Source organism: Malaclemys terrapin, chromosome 7, assembly GCF_027887155.1.
Source record: "Malaclemys terrapin pileata isolate rMalTer1 chromosome 7, rMalTer1.hap1, whole genome shotgun sequence".
Classification (NCBI taxonomy): domain Eukaryota; kingdom Metazoa; phylum Chordata; order Testudines; family Emydidae; genus Malaclemys; species Malaclemys terrapin.
In genome coordinates this window covers 93,157,747-93,174,782 of record NC_071511.1, presented here as the reverse complement: position 1 = coordinate 93,174,782, position 17,036 = coordinate 93,157,747, and the positions used below count along the sequence as shown (strand labels likewise).

The window sequence follows — 17,036 nt, the reverse complement described above, 5'->3', positions numbered from 1 at the left end:
CCCTCTGCCCCAGCCCTGAGCCTCTCTAACACTCCAAACTCCCCAGCCCCAGACAAAGCCCTCACCCCCCAAACTCCTACTCTTGCCCTGAGCCCCTCCCACACCCCAAACCCTCATCTGCAGCCACACCCCACAGCCCTCACCCCACACCCCTGCACCCCCTCCCATCCCCAAACTCCCTCCCAGAACCTGCACCCCGTCACTCCACACCCCCTCCCATCCCCAAACTCCCTCCCAGAGCCTGCACCCCATTCCCTTGCCCCAGCCTAGGGCCTGCACCCCAGACCTCCTCCCTCACCCAAACTCCCTCCCAGAGCTTGGCAGATGCGGGGGGCCAGAGTTTGGGGGGGGGGCAGGTTCTGGGCACCACCAAAATTTCTATAAACCTGCCACACCTGCTTGCAGGGCTTGGACAAAGGGGCTGTTTAATTGTCATGTGGGTATTTGGGTTTGGGCTGCAGCTCGTGTTCTAGAACCCTGCGAGGTGGGAGAGTTCCAGAGTTCAGGCTGCAGCCTGAGCCTGGACATCTACACTGCAATTAAACAGCCCTGCGAGCCCGACTCAGCAGGCCCAGATCAGCCACGGGTGTGTAACTGCAGTGTAGACATACCCTCTGAGAACCTTGCCCAGACCTCATGAAGAGCTCTGTGCAGCTCAAAAGCTTGTCTCTTTCACCAACAGAAGTTGGTCCAATAAAGACATTGCCTCACCCATCTAGTCTCTCTAATGTTGGTGAAGCTTTCCAGGCACTACCACAATGGAGTTTCAATATAGCAACACTCTTCATCTGCCAAGAAAGTTGTGTCTTGTGGGTGTCACAGGTTCCATCCTCTCACCCTTCTTATTTAGGGTGACAATAGATCCCAGTGGCAGGAAGAAAGTGGGGTCAGTTGTTATGGTGCTCCCTGTTTAACCATGGAGGCATGTGCAGGGGAAAATCAGACTGAATTTGGCACAAATGCCGCTCCATGACAAGCCTGTGATTTCTAGTGAACCTCAACTATATCATACGTATTAATAAGAATATTTTCTATCTACACTATGATGAAAAAACTGCAAAGCCCTTGAAGTTGTTTATTGCTAGATGCAGAAAGACGAGAAGAGAAGACTAAACCAAGCCTTACATTTAGATCTACAATATGATTTCATTTTTGGGCTGATAATAAAGAGAACTGTTAACTATTCACATACTTTTTGATCAACCTCAGCAAAATAATTCAATGCAAGAAGTCTGTGAAATGTCTAATTTTCACACCACACATGTGCAACTGGAACAGATCTATTAGAATTTTTTAAGGTAGTTTTCCTGCTAGGTTTCAGAGTAGCTAGGTAATTTTCAGCATGCAATTATCTAGCTTCAGCTGCACTTTATTGTAATTAGTCTTGTGATAGTTCTCTCAACGTAAGGATCTTTTAGTAGGAAGACAAAGGATAATTAGGCACTAGCCCAGCTGAGATTGTGAAGAGGGTGTAATACCACAAAGTCATATGCTCACCAGCGTTCATTTCTTTAAACTTCTGTTTGAGCTCCAGTGGTGTCAAGCGGTATTGGTCCAGTCCATCATTCCATTTTATTTTCTCTAACACAAGAAGATCACCACCAGCCAACCAATTCCCACTTTCCATCACCATCTACAAAATCATATATATACACATATACATATATTAGTCATGGAATATCTGCTAAATACTAAAACATTTGTGTTAATTTTATCTTTCATTAAATGCCTCCACAGTACAACTATCAGTGACTTACTGAGTGGCTGCATCTAACCTAAGTGTTTCTCTCCTTGAAATGCAGGGCTAGAGGGGACCTTGCCAGGTCCTCTAGGCTGAGGTAGGACTAAGTATATTGACAAATGATTGTCTAACTGGTTCTTAAAAACCTCCAGAATGATGGGGATTCCACCACCTCCCTTTGAAGTTTAGTTCAGTGCTTAACTATCCATATAGTTAGAAAGTTTTTCCTAATATCTAACCTAAATCTCCCTTGCTGCAGAGTAAGTCCATTATATCTTGTCCTACCTTCAGTGGAGATAGAAAACAATTGCATATGTCCTCATCATAACAACTCTAACCATATTTAAAGACTGTCATCAGGTCCCCCCTCTTCTCTGCCCCTAAACCAAGTCTTCTTTTCTCAAGACTAAACATGCCCAGTTTTTTAAACCTTTCTTCAGAGGTCGTTTTTCTAAACCTTTTATCATTTTTGTTGCTCTCCTCTGGACTCTCTCCAATTTGTCCACCTCTTTCTTAAAGTGTGGTGCCCAGACTGGACACAGTAGTGCAGGTGAGGTCTCACCAGAGCTGAGTAGAGCAGGACAATTACTCCTGTGCCTTACATACAACACTCTTGTTATAAGATGTCAGAATATTAGCCTTTTTTACAATTGCATCACATTGTTGGCTCATATTCAACTTGTAATTCTCTTCCATTCCCAGATCTTTTTCAGCAGTACTGCTGCCTAGCCCGTTATTTACTATTTTGTAGTTGTGCATTTGATTTTTCCTTCCTAAATGAAGTACTTTTCACTTGTCTTTCCCGAGGCCTGGTCTACACTAGGAAATTAGGTCGGTATAACTACATTGCTCAGAGGTGTGAAAAATCCACACTCTTGAGCAATGCAGTTAAACCAGCCTAACCCCCAGTTTAGACAGTGCGAGGTCAACGGGAGAATTCTCCCATCATAGTAGCTAACACCTCTTGGGGAAGTAGATTACCTATACCGATGGGAGAACCCCTCCTGTCGGAGTAGGCAGCATCTTCACTGAAGCTCTACAGTGGTGCAGATGCAGTGGTACAGGTGTGTTGCTGCAGTGTTTTAAGTATAGACAAGCCCTAAATTTCATCTTGTTGATTTCAGACCCATTTTCCAATTTGTCAAAGTTGTTTTGAATTCTAATCCTGTCCTCCAAAGTGCTTGCAACCCCTCCCAGTTTGGTGTAATCTGTGGATTTCATAACATACTCTTCACTTCATTATCTAAGCCATTAATGGAAATATAGAATAGTACCAGACCCAAGACAGGCCCTTGAGGAACGCCACTGGATAGGTCCCCCCAGTTTACAGCAAATCATTGATGACTGCTTTTTACTTACGGTCTTTTAACCAGTTATGCGCTAACCTTATAATAATTTCAACTAGACCACTTTTCCCTAGTTTGCTCATGAGAATGTTATGTGGGACTGTGTCAAAAGCCTTACTAAAATCAAAATACATCAAGTCTATATATCCATAGACCAGTAACCCTGTCAAAGACGGAAATTAGGTTGGTTTGGCATGATTTGTTCTTGACAAATCCATGCTGGCTCTTCCTTACAACTGTATTATCCTCCAGGAGCTTACAAATAGATTAATAATTTGTTTCAGTGTCTTTCCGGATATTGAAGTTAGGCTGCCTGGTTTATAATTCCCGGGACCTCTTTGTTCCCCTTTTTAACTATAGGTACAATGTTTATCCTTCTCCAGTTGTCTGGAGTCCTGCACCATCCTCCATGAGTGTGCAAAGATAATATTTAATAGTTCCAGTATTGATTCAGCTAGTTCTTTAAGTACCCTAGGAGAATTTCATCATGCCCTGCTTGATTTGAATACATCTAACTTATCTAAATGTCCTTGAACCTGTTGTATCCTTATTCTGGCTAATGTTCCTTCCCCTTTGTTCATATTAATTGTGTTGAGTATCTGGTCACAATTAACATTTTTAATGATGACTGAAGCAAAACAGGCATTAAACAATTCAGCCTTCCTGATGTCATTTGTTATCAGCTCTCCTTCCCTGCTAAGTAGTGGGCCTACACTTCCCTTCATTTTTTTCTTGCTCATATTGTACTTATAGATCCTCTTCTTATCGTCTTTTATGTCCTTTGCTTGGTGTAACTCATTTTGTGCCTTCGCCTTTCTGATTTTGTCCCTACATGCTTGTGCTATTTTGTAGGATTGCTTTTTGATTTTCTGATCATTAAACAGCTTCTGATGGAGCCGTATTAGCCTCTTACTATTCTTCCTATCTTTCCTTTGCATTGGGCTAGTTAGCTGCTGTGCCTTTAATATTGTCTCTTTGAGACACTCTCAGCAATTCTGAATTCCTTTTTCCCTTAGATTTTCTTCACATGGAAACATACCAACCAGTTCAGTTCAAGTCTGCTTTTTGAAGTCCATTGACTTTATTCTGCCTTTCTTACTCCTTCCTTTCCTTAGAATCCTGAAATCTATCGTTTCCTCATCACTTTTACCCAAATCCCAGATGATACTTTCAAAAACATTTTATTTAGGCATGATTCTGTTTATATATTTAATCTTCCTTGTTTTTGTTTTTTAATTACTGGATACATTTTCTTTTGGAAGAGTCAGGGTGTAAACGCAACAGATAAGGTTAAATGCACCTCAGGCTCCATGCAACCTGATGGTAGAAAGCCTGCCAGGAGAGGAAAGAAACAGCAATAAAAAGGAGAAACAGTCTTCCTTCTTCTGGGTGGTGAATTGTAGTGCTCCGGCAAAGTTCAAGTACCACACAGCACTAGCTGAGGAGGGACTGTTGCAAGGGTGACCCAAAATGCTTCCATTCAATGATCCTTTCACATAACTCCTGCCAGTGGACTATTATGGAGTTCCTGGTAGACTTTAGAGCTCAAAATGTGACCTATAGCATTCTGGAACTCTGAAGTTAACCCAAAAGGTAAATAACAGTATCAGTTAACTCCTGTACGTGCCACTGAACCAGTCTTAAAACGCCTAGGAATTATGCTATATTGTAGTCTTTCATCTAGCATGTATTTATCTGGTATCTTGTTGTTTTAACAAATGCAACTCAACTGGTATAAACTGACATAGCTCCACCGGAGTCAATACATATATACTGATTTACATCAACCGAGGTTCTGAATGTTGGCCTTCACACTGCATGTTTTGTTTCTCTTTTCTGCACTAAATGCCCAGTATTCCAGGGGTTCTTTTCTTCTTGGTGATTTCACAGTGGTCCCCGCAGTCACTGGCATTATTACATTAATTCCCACAAATATAAAACATATCAGTTGCAGATCATCAAACACCTTATTGTTTTCATTATGCATAAGCAGAATTAACATAATGGCTGTTGTTTTTGAAAGTAAACAGTCAAAGTCAACTACTCATTTTAAGCAAAGACACACTGAAAACTAATATGGTACTACATACTAATGAAAATTATTATTTGTATTTTTGTTCAGAGTAGGTGGGTAAAGATAAGATGCAGAAAATTAAAAAATCCCAACATTCTACTATGATTAGTAGGAAGAAGTAAAAAGCACTATTCAAAATTCATTTTAATTATGTTTTGTTTCATGCCTCAATTCCAGCTCTCAGCCAATGATTTGCAGGGTTAGAATGTTGAATAGTATCAGAGTGAAAACCAAACCACTGATTCATGGAAATTTAAGGAGTGAAAGTATTAGATAAATGTGAACATGTTTAAGCTAAAAAAAAAAAAAAAAATCTGTACTTATGTATGTAATGAGCGTTTGTAGAAAACTCTCCAGCTCTTTTGTGGTGTTCTATACCCACTCCCACCCCACGCATTTGATTTTGAGTTCCATGAGCTTGATGGAATAAATTGCTCTCTTGTTAACCAATAAACATGATGTTCAGGGACTGTTTGCATGTCAAGAAATCAATTCTCCTTTGCAATCCTAATGCGATCTTTTCCAGTGAATGGTTCCTTATATTTTACTTTGAGAGAGTACAGAAAACACCATGTATATTCCTAATAGGAAATGTACTATTGCATGCTCTCTACTTTACAGGTTGCCTTAGTTTTTAATTCCTGAAGACTTATTATTGCAAACAGGGAAATTACTAACACACTTACTTTGACATGTGGGTGCTTCACACAGGTTGTCCCCCACACACGCGCACAGCGCTCCTCCTTCCTATGTTCATAGAACTCTGGGTTTCTGAGGATTGCTACCCTTTGGCCATTATACTCAAGTGCAAATGCAGTGCAGCCATTCAGCCGTTCCTTATCTTCCGTAGCAACAGGGAGCACAATGGGAATGCTCAGATTAATAACTCCATCTGTGATGAGAAAACCACCATATTTTAATATACTTAAAAAGGCTAGAGCATCACACACACACACACACACACACACACACACACACACACACACACAAATGGCTCTTATGAAAATGTTCTGAAAGAGGAAGTCCTAACCCAGGACTGACTGAATGATCATAGATGCTGGATCAATTGGTCTAATGACCTCATTCAATTAACCACATGACCATACTGATTTTACTCTGGGGTTAGGTTTTTTCTCCATGTTTTTGCTTGGAAATATACCTATTGTTTCCTCATAAGCATTAAAATCCATAAGAAAGAATCATTAAACAATTTAACAGTTGTAACTGTGACAGTGATTACTTGGTCATCTAAGACAAATTATTTTGTTCCGGTTTGACCAATATGTAATACTCATGCCACATAGAGATTCTGTTGATTTAGCACCCTGGAGATTTTTCATGTGATGATTTTAATACTAGGTAGATTTTGCCATTCTTTATTTCATTTTTTTAAATAAAATGTTTATCATTCATTTATGTGTAGCAGTTTTAAATTAGCTTCATGCACAATCAGGTATTTAAAATGTAGTCATGTGTGATCCAACCAGGTAAATTTCCCTTTGTTTAAATCTTCCTGACTGAAACACGCTTTCACAAATTATTCAGAAGTATGTTTAAAAATTTAAAAGTTCAGCCTCATATCAGGTCTATTTATTTAAATAATACCAACCAATCCTCAAAGTTATCAATTAGTAAAGCCAATGTGGCAACAAAACATGGAATAATTTCTTAAATAAATCATTTTGGGTTATGGTATTCCAGCTTAATTACAATACACAGAACAACAATCACTTATGATATATGCAAATACAACTTGCAAAGTTATATGATTAGTATTCTCATGAACTCAGTTAATGGCCTATGGGAGGTCTGGTATTATGTATAACTGGTTGGATCATAAACAACTTGGTGCCAGTTCCAGTTCTAATTTAGATTTTATTTTTCTATGGCATTTTATATAATTTATGTTAAAATCTCTAATTGTAATTATTTCCATAGCATATGGAAAACAATTAAATACATACCAACTAGAGCTATACCAACTCTACCCTTTCCTAGGGGAATAAAAACATAATTAACACCTATGTTTTTAATTTCCCCAAAAATAACTTTTACAATAATAGATTCAGGAACCAACTTCAAACAGCTATTGCATAATTTTTAGTTTGGATATTTCCTTGCACTGTCAAGACTATATTTTTTCCTCTTTTGCTGTCAACATAAATGTTACTCTGTATGGTTCAGTGCTATTTAATTTGCTACCTGTTTTCATAACACGTATTTTACCCCCAAAATGTTGAATGTGTATAGTTTCTCCATAATGAAATCTTCAGAAAATATATACATAACAGGTAAGACAATCCAAGTTCTGGGTGCCAACTGCATGCATTCAAAAGCATTCATTAGTAGAACTGATTGAAAAGTGGAGAGGGTTAGTTCTGTATAAAAATAAACAACATTTTCAGCTGAAAACCTGTTTTTTCAGCAAAAACTCTGTTTTCCACAGAAAGCAGACACTTGTCAAAAAAAAAAAATTCATTTAGTTGAAAACCCAATTTTCTGTTGAAGAACTTTTGACAGAAAGTTTTCAACCAGCCCTATTAGACATGTTATTTTCTGACTCTGTCCTAATAATTTTGGAGCACACTACTTCTCATCTCTAAAGGGGAGAACAGCACCAGTCAATAAATCTGTGTGGCACTAATTTAATTAATATATCATATTAATATACCTTATGAGCCACTTGAAGGTAAATAAAATGAAATTACGTATTTATACATGTTTGGAATGTATCTCTTATGCTACCACACACGTGACTTCTTGTTTCACAGGAGAGGTTAAATACTTTACAAGGCACCTCAGTATACCCTGCAGATACAGTGAAACATATTTAAGGCAGGGGTTTTTGTACATAGCCAAGTTCCTAAAATATAAGTGTGATTTATTACTGAGAGGTTATGGAATTCAAAATGTATTTGTAGTAGTAAAAACTGGTAACAAGAACTTGGACAGGTAAGTGCCAATGCTTCTACTGCTCACTTTATTCTGATTGCATCCTTTCAAGACATAACTACTTTTTGGTCAGTCCAAGGCTGAGGGTTCAATGTCTATGCTAATCAGGCAGGATGACTTGCCCACCTTTTTTTGAAAGTCTAGTCCCAAATGTTTATTTAGGAACATATAATGGTGTCCAATGCCTCTGCGTCCAACCATTTTGCATCACTAAATACAACCAATAATAAAGAAATAAGGGCTTTGCATGAAAGAAAATCAGAGAACCTCACTTCCTGCTCTTGAAATGTTAGTCAAAAGTCAGCCCAACAGATACACAGTGACCACCAAACTCAGACCACCAGGGACAGCAGATGCCAGTGGCATGGGACTGCAACTGAAAATACTTTTGCTGCTTGTTTTGGAGAAGTTAACACACACAAAGAAAAAAACAAGTTCTGCAATAAGTGAGTCCCAGGTCAGTTAGGGCTCTACGCATCGTAACCAACAGTATGAAAAACAAAACAAAACAAGACATTCAGTACAAGCAACAGAGCACCGGTGCTGTGAACTCATCATGGAGCATCCCACTCAAGCGATGAGCCACTGCAATCTGATCCAAATGGTGCTTCATGGTGATATTCAAGTGTAGCAACAAAACAGTAGTTTAACCTGGAAGTTACAGAGGTGTGGATTATTGTGGGGAGGTCTGCATCAGAGCCACCTGGAAATCCAAAAGCAGGGATTATGGCAACGTGATCTTCAGACTGCAAACTGTATTGACAAAGCTACACTTGCCCTGTTCCCAGCTTCATCACTTTTGTCTCATGAGGTTGAACATAAATATTGATGAGACCAAATTAGCTTATCAGGCACTGGGATCAGCAAAAAGACCACAGTTGTGGATTTGATGAACAGGAGACATGGTTTTGAGTGTCACCTGCATATTAGCAATGCTGCAAGTCAAAATGTTGGTGGTACATATACGTGGAACAGGAGCGGTGACAACGTAGAACTCCACAGAGGGAAGCTTTTACAGTGGAAGAGTCAATATTAATTAGCCCCTTTTTAGCATGTCAGGGTCTGATTTTTCATTCCTTATTTACTTTGAGCAGTACCTTACTCTGTGAGTAGTCTCAGTCAGTGAAAGTGAGTTATTACTCTACATGAGGGTTTGGGGCCTCAGAGAGGAAAGATCAAAATTACTATTTCCAGCCATTCTTTCAAGCTTCCAAAAGCAAGTCAACAAAACCTTATGGTCAATTATGTCAACAGCTGCTAAAAGATCTAACAAAATCAACATGGACATCTTAACTGCGTGCCTGGTTAGGAAGTGACTCTACTAAACCCATTAGGGGGAGGGATAGCTCAGTGATTTGAGCATTGGCCTGCTAAACCCAGGGTTGTGAGTTCAATCCTTGAGGGGGCCACTTGGGGATCTAGGGCAAAATCAGTACTTGTTCCTACTAGTGAAGGCAGGGGGCTGGACTCGATGACCTTTCAAGGTCCCTTCCAGTTCTAGGAGATGGGATGGGATATCTAAAAATCAGGAACAGGACCATCTAGTGTTCCCAGGCCAAGATGCAACTCTAGTTCATTCACCACCATCCCTTTGATTACCTTCTCCAAAACCAAGGAAGGTTAGCCTTTCAGTATATTGCTAATGAGAGATGAAATTTCAGGTCCATGGTTATGCTTCTTAAGAAAGAAGACATGAAAATATCATCTGAAAACATATTCAGGCTTCTGTTTCTAATGTACAGGTCTTCTTTCCTACAGGGACTACAAACTCAATCTGGCAATCTCCTTAGGCAGTGGCCTTGATATTGCATTTGTATTTAATTCAATACAGGAAAAGTTTACATTCAATATTCAAATATTTGAACTGCCAGTTAATGGAATCAGTGTATGTGGCATTGGGGCCCTTCCATAATAAAACAGACTATGTCCGTTTTCAAATTCTTCCACATAGTTAAATGCATCCACTTGCCATTCTCAAGGTTCTTTATAAAGCTATTTGCTCAGGTGCCACATTCATCGAGAGAGAGGAATTAAACAAACATTAAGTGTAGATTAATCTTTGGTATATAATTGACAACTATCATATTTCATTTAAACTTTTCAAACAATTTTTAAGGCTGTTCGGAAGTTTTAAAACAAAAAAATGTTGGAAGCAGGAAATCATACCATCCCTGAGGGTGCCAAAATGGATAACTTGCAAATATTCTGTCTCACGCATAAATCCTTTCAGTGGTGTGGCCCAGCCTTCACTCAGGACTTGGACCCACTGTAGATCCAACTGAAAAAAGAATCAGATATTACTTGTGTTACCAGTTAATGCTTCAAAGATAGAACTGAAGGCTAAAGAAATCTAAGAACAATCTTGTGCATAAGTGCTACGACTTTCTTTAATATAGTACATTTATAAACACATCTTTCATTCAGAAGGATTCCCAAAGTGTTTTTGTTTTTGTTTTTAAGATTGTTAAGCAGAAATCTTCACCTCCCTTACATCCCTGCACCTTAATTTGCTTCAGTGATGTTGCTAACATTTGCACCTGTACTCCACTTGAAGTCACAAAAGGATTGGGTGACATTTTGCACAGACAAAATGCATCCAATATAAGACACCAGGCTAAGCCTTTTACAATCTTTAGAAGATAAAATTAAGACTGGAGTACAGTTACCATAAGAATCATTTCTAGAATGCTAATTGGAATAAACAGACTAAATCTGGATTTCAAAGTCCTCAATTTCATCTGACAAGGAGTCCTACAGTCAGGAGCAAGGGATCTAAACACTAATGATGCAACTTTAGTGGTACAGGATTCATTAATGTCAAAAAGAAAACATAATAAATGAAAAAACGTGTAGATAGCACTGTATAATTTACATGTTGCTGTTGTGTTGCTTTTTAATTTGTTTTTAACTCATAGTAACCCTTGAACCATTCACATTTGTGTAGCATTAGGGCTTGCATTAATCATACGGCTTGCAGTAATCAGAAAGCAACAGGATTCCACACACTTTGGAGATGTCTCCATTGTAACTTGTTTAGTACTTTGATAAAAGGGCTTATCAAGGTACTACACAATGCCATTTTCTTTATTCTCCCACCTTGGTAATCTCTAGAGTAGGCAGCATGTTAGCATCAGCTCGGGTCTGGTCAATCTTATTTTCAGGTACAAACAGTTCAAGAACATCCTTAATCACAGTTTTGGGAACAATGTTCTAAAAAGAAAAGAAATAAAGATCTTAGTTACCACACTAATTTTTAAACAAAATATACCAAAAGGCCAACATTTGAAAATATACTTTACAAACTGCAGGCGTTTTTTGGTACAAAACTACCTACTTGTGCTTGTAGCAGCTCCACAACCTGCTGGATACATTCACTCACTGTAGCAATGTTCGTCTTCAACACTAGTTCAGGAGATTCTGGTTTCTCATACTCTGAATCAATCCCAGTGAATCCTACACACAATTAAACCCAAGCCAAAATTTAATGAATGTAATAGTGAGCAGCCTAGGTATCAATAAAATAGTTAGCTACTGCACAAATGGCAAGAAAACATTCTTTCATTCACAGAACCCATGCTCAGAAATGGCATTGAGACTTCCTGTTTGGTCTATCAATAATGGACTTGACAATAAGGTTATAGCAATATGATGCTCTATGCTACAGGAACAATCTTTATTTGCCCACCTATGGAGATGTGTTACTGGCAACACTGCAAATACCAGATATACAGCCCTTAATGCCAACGAGAGAAAAAAGGGATGTGTTTGCTATCAGAAAGCAAGGGGTAAAGAAGCCTAACAAGGAAGAAGGTAGTCTCCAAATAACAAGGGTCCACGAGCAATTGTTTAGTGGAGGAAGGGAAAATTGCTATTTCAAAAAAAGGGAAAATTATTATGCCAACTTTTATACAGAAGCTCGACAACATTAGCTTTACTTTACAGGCCTTAAAGCAGTGTTGTTGCAGAGAAGATTCAGCTGTCTTGTGATACATAGTTGTAACTGGGTGGAAGACTAGCAAGCTGCATAGAGATGCACAACTCCTGTGTTGAATAATCTTCATGTCATATACCTGAATGATGGGGCAGTATAAGTGTAACTGAGTCATACTAGCAGGTGGATCTTATTAGTTCAAATCAAGAAAGAAGAGATGTTGGGGTATTTTTCTTTGGACGTTTAGGGATAAAGCTAAGGCTGAGGTTTACATTCGGTTGTTATTTGAGATAGCATTAAAATCAAACCCCAGGAAGAGGTTAAGTTTGGACTATGTGCATATTCTCTTCAGCACAAGGTAGAAAATCCACCTGTTTTCAGTACTGGTCTCTTTCCCAATGTGAATGTTCTACATTTCACCCCCTGTTCATAAGAACGGCCATACTGGGTCAGACCAAAGGTCCATCAAGCCCAGTATCCTGTCCTCTGACAGTGGCCAATGGCAGGTGCCCCAAAGGGAATGAACAGACATGTTATCATCAAGTGATCCATCCCCTGTCACCCAATCCCAGCTTCTAGCAAACAGAGGCTAGGGACACCATTCCTGCCCATCCTGTTCACCTTTCTCACTCCTATGTTTCCGTTCCTCAGCGTGTTATTGTTGGGCAATTCAACAATAGTCTGCCATAAAAAAACGTAACCTCATTCTAAGCACAGATATTACGTTGAGTGTGATATTATATATTATGTGATTTCTTGACCTGCTATGGAAAACTCACACTTTAAGAGAATCTCTCCTTTTGGGGAGAGGTTTATTGTCTTTCCCCTCTTTTTACTCCATTCTGGAACAATTTGTATAGTGGAGGTGCTGGAAGCCATAGAACTAAACTGTAAACGCTGTATATAATGGAAATCACTTCAAGCCAGGAGGTGCAGCAGCACCCCCAGCACCTCTAGTGCAAGATCTATGCCCTGGAGCTTCTCCCTTACCCTGCACAGAGGGATTGAGTTAAAAAATAAAGTTAGAACTTTGAGACTTTAAAACTGTTCCAGATTAGTTTATCAGAATATTGCAGATTCCCAATCACACTAGCTATAATGTATCTTGTGTGACTTCACCCAGCATTAAAACAACATAGGAATAAGTACATTGGTAAGTAAAGAATTTTAACAATGACCAGATGAATTAAGGTGAAAGGAACTCTCCGGAACAAATATTTCAGTTAAATATTTACCAGTTTCTTCATTAAAAATAAAAAAGCACCTCTTCTAGCTCAATAGATTTCAATAGTTAAAGGACGTATCCATATTTTTCTTCCAAAGTGCCTTTATCAAATCTAGCAGGCACGCTTGAATGGATTTAAATTTTCCAATTTTAAAATTTACAAAAGCACCTAAGTGACTCAGGAACCTAGGTCCCATTTTCAAAAGTGACTTGGGCACTTAGAAGACTAAGTCCCATTCAGTTTAAAGAGACATATGTGCGTAAGTGCCTGGGTAACTTCTGAAAATGGGACTTAGGTTACTAAAGGCTAGATCCACAAAGGGATTTATGTGCCTAACTGCCACTTTAAGTGCCCAAGTCCAAATTTAGATTCCCCATAACCTCTGCTCTGCTACTGCCAACCCTTTGAGCACCTACATTTCCGCTAGTGAAATCCCCATGGGGCCTAACTATCTGCCATTGGGCACGCACACAGCCACCTACATACGGACACTCAGGTGGCTAGCTCTTACCTAAACCTCAAAGAGATCCTCAGACTAGGTGTTTCCCCATCTATGTCACCTGATCAGTTCTCACACAATGTAATGGTGGTACTATTGTCCTGTTATATTCAATAGCCCAGTTGTTAGAGCACTCATTCAGGATGTGGAAGACCCAGATTCATATCCTCCCTCTGCTTGATGTGGAGCAGCGATATGAACTCAAGTCTCCCACCTCCCAGATGAGTACTCTAACCAATGGGCTATGAGATATTCTGATTTGGGTTTCCCTCAGTCTTTCCTATTGAAGCTGTTCCGCTATGTACAAATAATAAGTCATTGGGTCAAGGAATGAATGAGAATGATTCAATAGCCCAGTGGTTAATGCACTCAGCTGGATTGTGGGAGACACATCTTCAAGTCTCTGATCCAATAACTGTTTAAACAAAGCAGAATAGTTTCAACAGGGGAGACAGAGAGGATTGGTTCAAATCCCTGCTCCACATCAAGCAGAGGGGATTTGAACCCAGGTTTCCCACATCCTAGATGAGTGGCTTAACCATTGGGCTATTTGGTATAGTAAAGCAGAACAGGTAGCACCATCACCAACACCATTTCCACAGCTGTGAATCCAAAACTGCTAGGAGGTGTTCCCTGCAGCCTGGACTTAGGTGTCTGTGGCCATGTCTACACTACTAGTGCTACAATGGCATAGTTATGGTGCTGTAGCTGTGCTGCTGTAGAAGATGCTTTCCACTACAACAGAAGGATATTTTTCCATTGCTGTAGACAACCTACCACTCAGAGTGGTGGTAGCTAGGTTAACGGAAGCATTCTTCAGTTGACCTAGCTGCATCTACATTGGGGATCAGGTCAGCATAGCTGTGGTGCTCAGGGCTGTGAATTTTTCTCACTGCTGAGTGACACAACTATATTGGTTTCAGAGTAGCAGCCGTGTTAGTCTGTATCCGCAAAAAGAACAGGAGTACTTGTGGCACCTTAGAGACTAACAAATTTATTAGAACATAAGCTTTCGTGGGCTACAGCCCACTTCTTCGGGTGCATATAAAAGGGAACATGTATTGAGGAGATATATATATGCACACATACAGAGAGCATGAACAGGTGGGAGTTGTCTTACCAACTCTGAGAGGCCAATTAAGTAAGAGAAAAAAAAACTTTTGAAGTGATAATCAAGATAGCCCAGTACAGACAGTTTGATAAGAAGTGTGAGAATACTTACAAGGGGAGATAGATTCAATGTTTGTAATGGCTCAGCCATTCCCAGTCCTTATTCAATCCTAAATTGATTGTATCTATTTTGCATATCAATTCCAGCTCAGCAGTCTCTCGTTGGAGTCTGTTTTTGAAGTTTTTCTGTTGTAAAATAGCCACCCGCAGGTCTGTCATTGAATGACCAGACAGGTTAAAGTGTTCTCCCACTGGTTTTTGAGTATTATGATTCCTTATGATCCCCACCTAAACCTCTCCAGGGCATCATCAAAGATCTACAACCTATCCTGAAAGATGATCCCTCACTCTCACAGATCTTGGGAGACAGACCTCTCCTCGCTTACAGACAACCCCCCAACCTAAAGCAAATACTCACCAGCAACCACACATCACTGAACAAAAACACTGACCCAGGAACCTATCCTTGTAACAAAGCCCGATGCCAACTCTGTCCACATATCTATTCAAGTGACATCATCATAGGACCTAATCACATCAGCCATACCATCAGGGGCTCATTCACCTGCACATCTACCAATGTGATATATGCCATCATGTGCCAGCAATGCCCCTCTGCCATGTACATTGGCCAAACCGGACAGTCTCTACGCATAAGAATTAATGGACAAAAATCTGACATCAGGAATCATAATACCCAAAAACCAGTGGGAGAACACTTTAACCTGTCTGGTCATTCAATGACAGACCTGCGGGTGGCTATATTACAACAGAAAAACTTCAAAAACAGACTCCAACGAGAGACTGCTGAGCTGGAATTGATATGCAAACTAGATACAATCAACTCAGGATTGAATAAGGACTGGGAATGGCTGAGCCATTACAAACATTGAATCTATCTCCCCTTGTAAGTACTCTCACACTTCTTATCAAACTGTCTGTACTGGGCTATCTTGATTATCACTTCAAAAGTTTTTTTCTCTTACTTAATTGGCCTCTCAGAGTTGGTAAGACAACTCCCACCTGTTCATGCTCTCTGTATGTGTGTATATATATCTCCTCAATACATGTTCCATTTTATATGCATCCGAAGAAGCGGGCTGGAGCCCACGAAAGCTTATGCTCTAATAAATTTGTTAGTCTCTAAGGTGCCACAAGTAGTCCTGTTCTTTTTACAACTATGTTGATGTACATTTTAAGTGTAGACCAGGCCTAAGTCCCTTTGAAGTGTAGAGCTTAGGCCTCACCCCTCTCCTTGGCAATTCCTCCTAGCTAACTTAGACAGCTCATTGTGCCAGCTTTTGTGGATCCCATTCTTAGGCGCCTAACTCTCCCCATGCATTGTATAGGGAGCCTAGGTGATTAACTCAGGACTCTGGGTGCTCCTTGGCAGCAGGGTGGCTAAACCTTAGGCATTGCAATGCTGAGTCTAAGTTCCCTTTGTGATTCTAGCCCCTAAGTCACTTTGACAGTTTTGAAATTGTTACTTATAAGAATAAGTTTCTGTGTAAATGAATACTGCTAGCATTAATAATGTAAACGTACACAAGGGGTTTGCACCACTTAAGAGTGCAGAAATTAGTCTGTTTCTATGCCCCTTGTTTCCACCACCTTCCAACAGATGGCTGGGGATTTTTCCTTTTATTTAAAGAGGTAGCAACGCTGGCTCTCAGCACTGTTCACTGTGATGAGAAGAGAAAAGGGAGGCAGATAAAAAGAAGATACTGAGATATCATTAAACATAAACTGTTTACCACACCTTTGATTTCTCCAGCCCTTGCTTTTTTGTAAAGGCCTTTCACATCTCTGCTTTCACAAATATTTAGAGGAGCATCTACAAAGATTTCAAAGAAAGGAAGACCAGCCATTTCATGAATTTCCCTTGCATTTTGACGATCCTGTAAGAAGCAAGGGGAGAAATCATAAGCAATTCCACAATTGAATTCTCAGTGGGGTGTTGCTAAATATTTTATCTGGTCACCAATACCTGCCTAGAGTTGGATTTTTCTAACAGAAGGGTACAGGCCATATTCATCCATTTTAAAATGTTATATATATTAAATATATTCTTACTAAGAGAAAGAAGTTCCTTTTCAC

The 17,036-nt window shown here is 39.7% G+C and overlaps 1 protein-coding gene across 5 annotated transcripts in view; it reads right to left on the bottom strand.

The window, feature by feature from the left end:
- The window catches only part of PAPSS2 (3'-phosphoadenosine 5'-phosphosulfate synthase 2), a 91,700-nt gene that overhangs the window by 30,023 nt on the left and 44,641 nt on the right, over positions 1 to 17,036 (bottom strand). For 4 of the 5 annotated variants that reach the window (XR_008445621.1, XM_054034042.1, XM_054034044.1 and 1 more), the window contains exons 4-10: positions 16,699 to 16,837; positions 11,448 to 11,566; positions 11,210 to 11,323; positions 10,280 to 10,391; positions 7,126 to 7,155; positions 5,848 to 6,053; positions 1,498 to 1,633 (exon numbers count right to left, since the gene is read on the bottom strand). Coding sequence is in view for 4 of the 5 variants with exons in the window: in XM_054034042.1 (XP_053890017.1) it covers positions 1,498 to 1,633; positions 5,848 to 6,053; positions 7,126 to 7,155; positions 10,280 to 10,391; positions 11,210 to 11,323; positions 11,448 to 11,566; positions 16,699 to 16,837 (856 nt within the window). In the remaining variant the exon portion in view is untranslated. The remainder of the gene's footprint in view (positions 1 to 1,497; positions 1,634 to 5,847; positions 6,054 to 7,125; positions 7,156 to 10,279; positions 10,392 to 11,209; positions 11,324 to 11,447; positions 11,567 to 16,698; positions 16,838 to 17,036) is intronic. The other variant, XM_054034043.1, reaches the window with a different exon arrangement.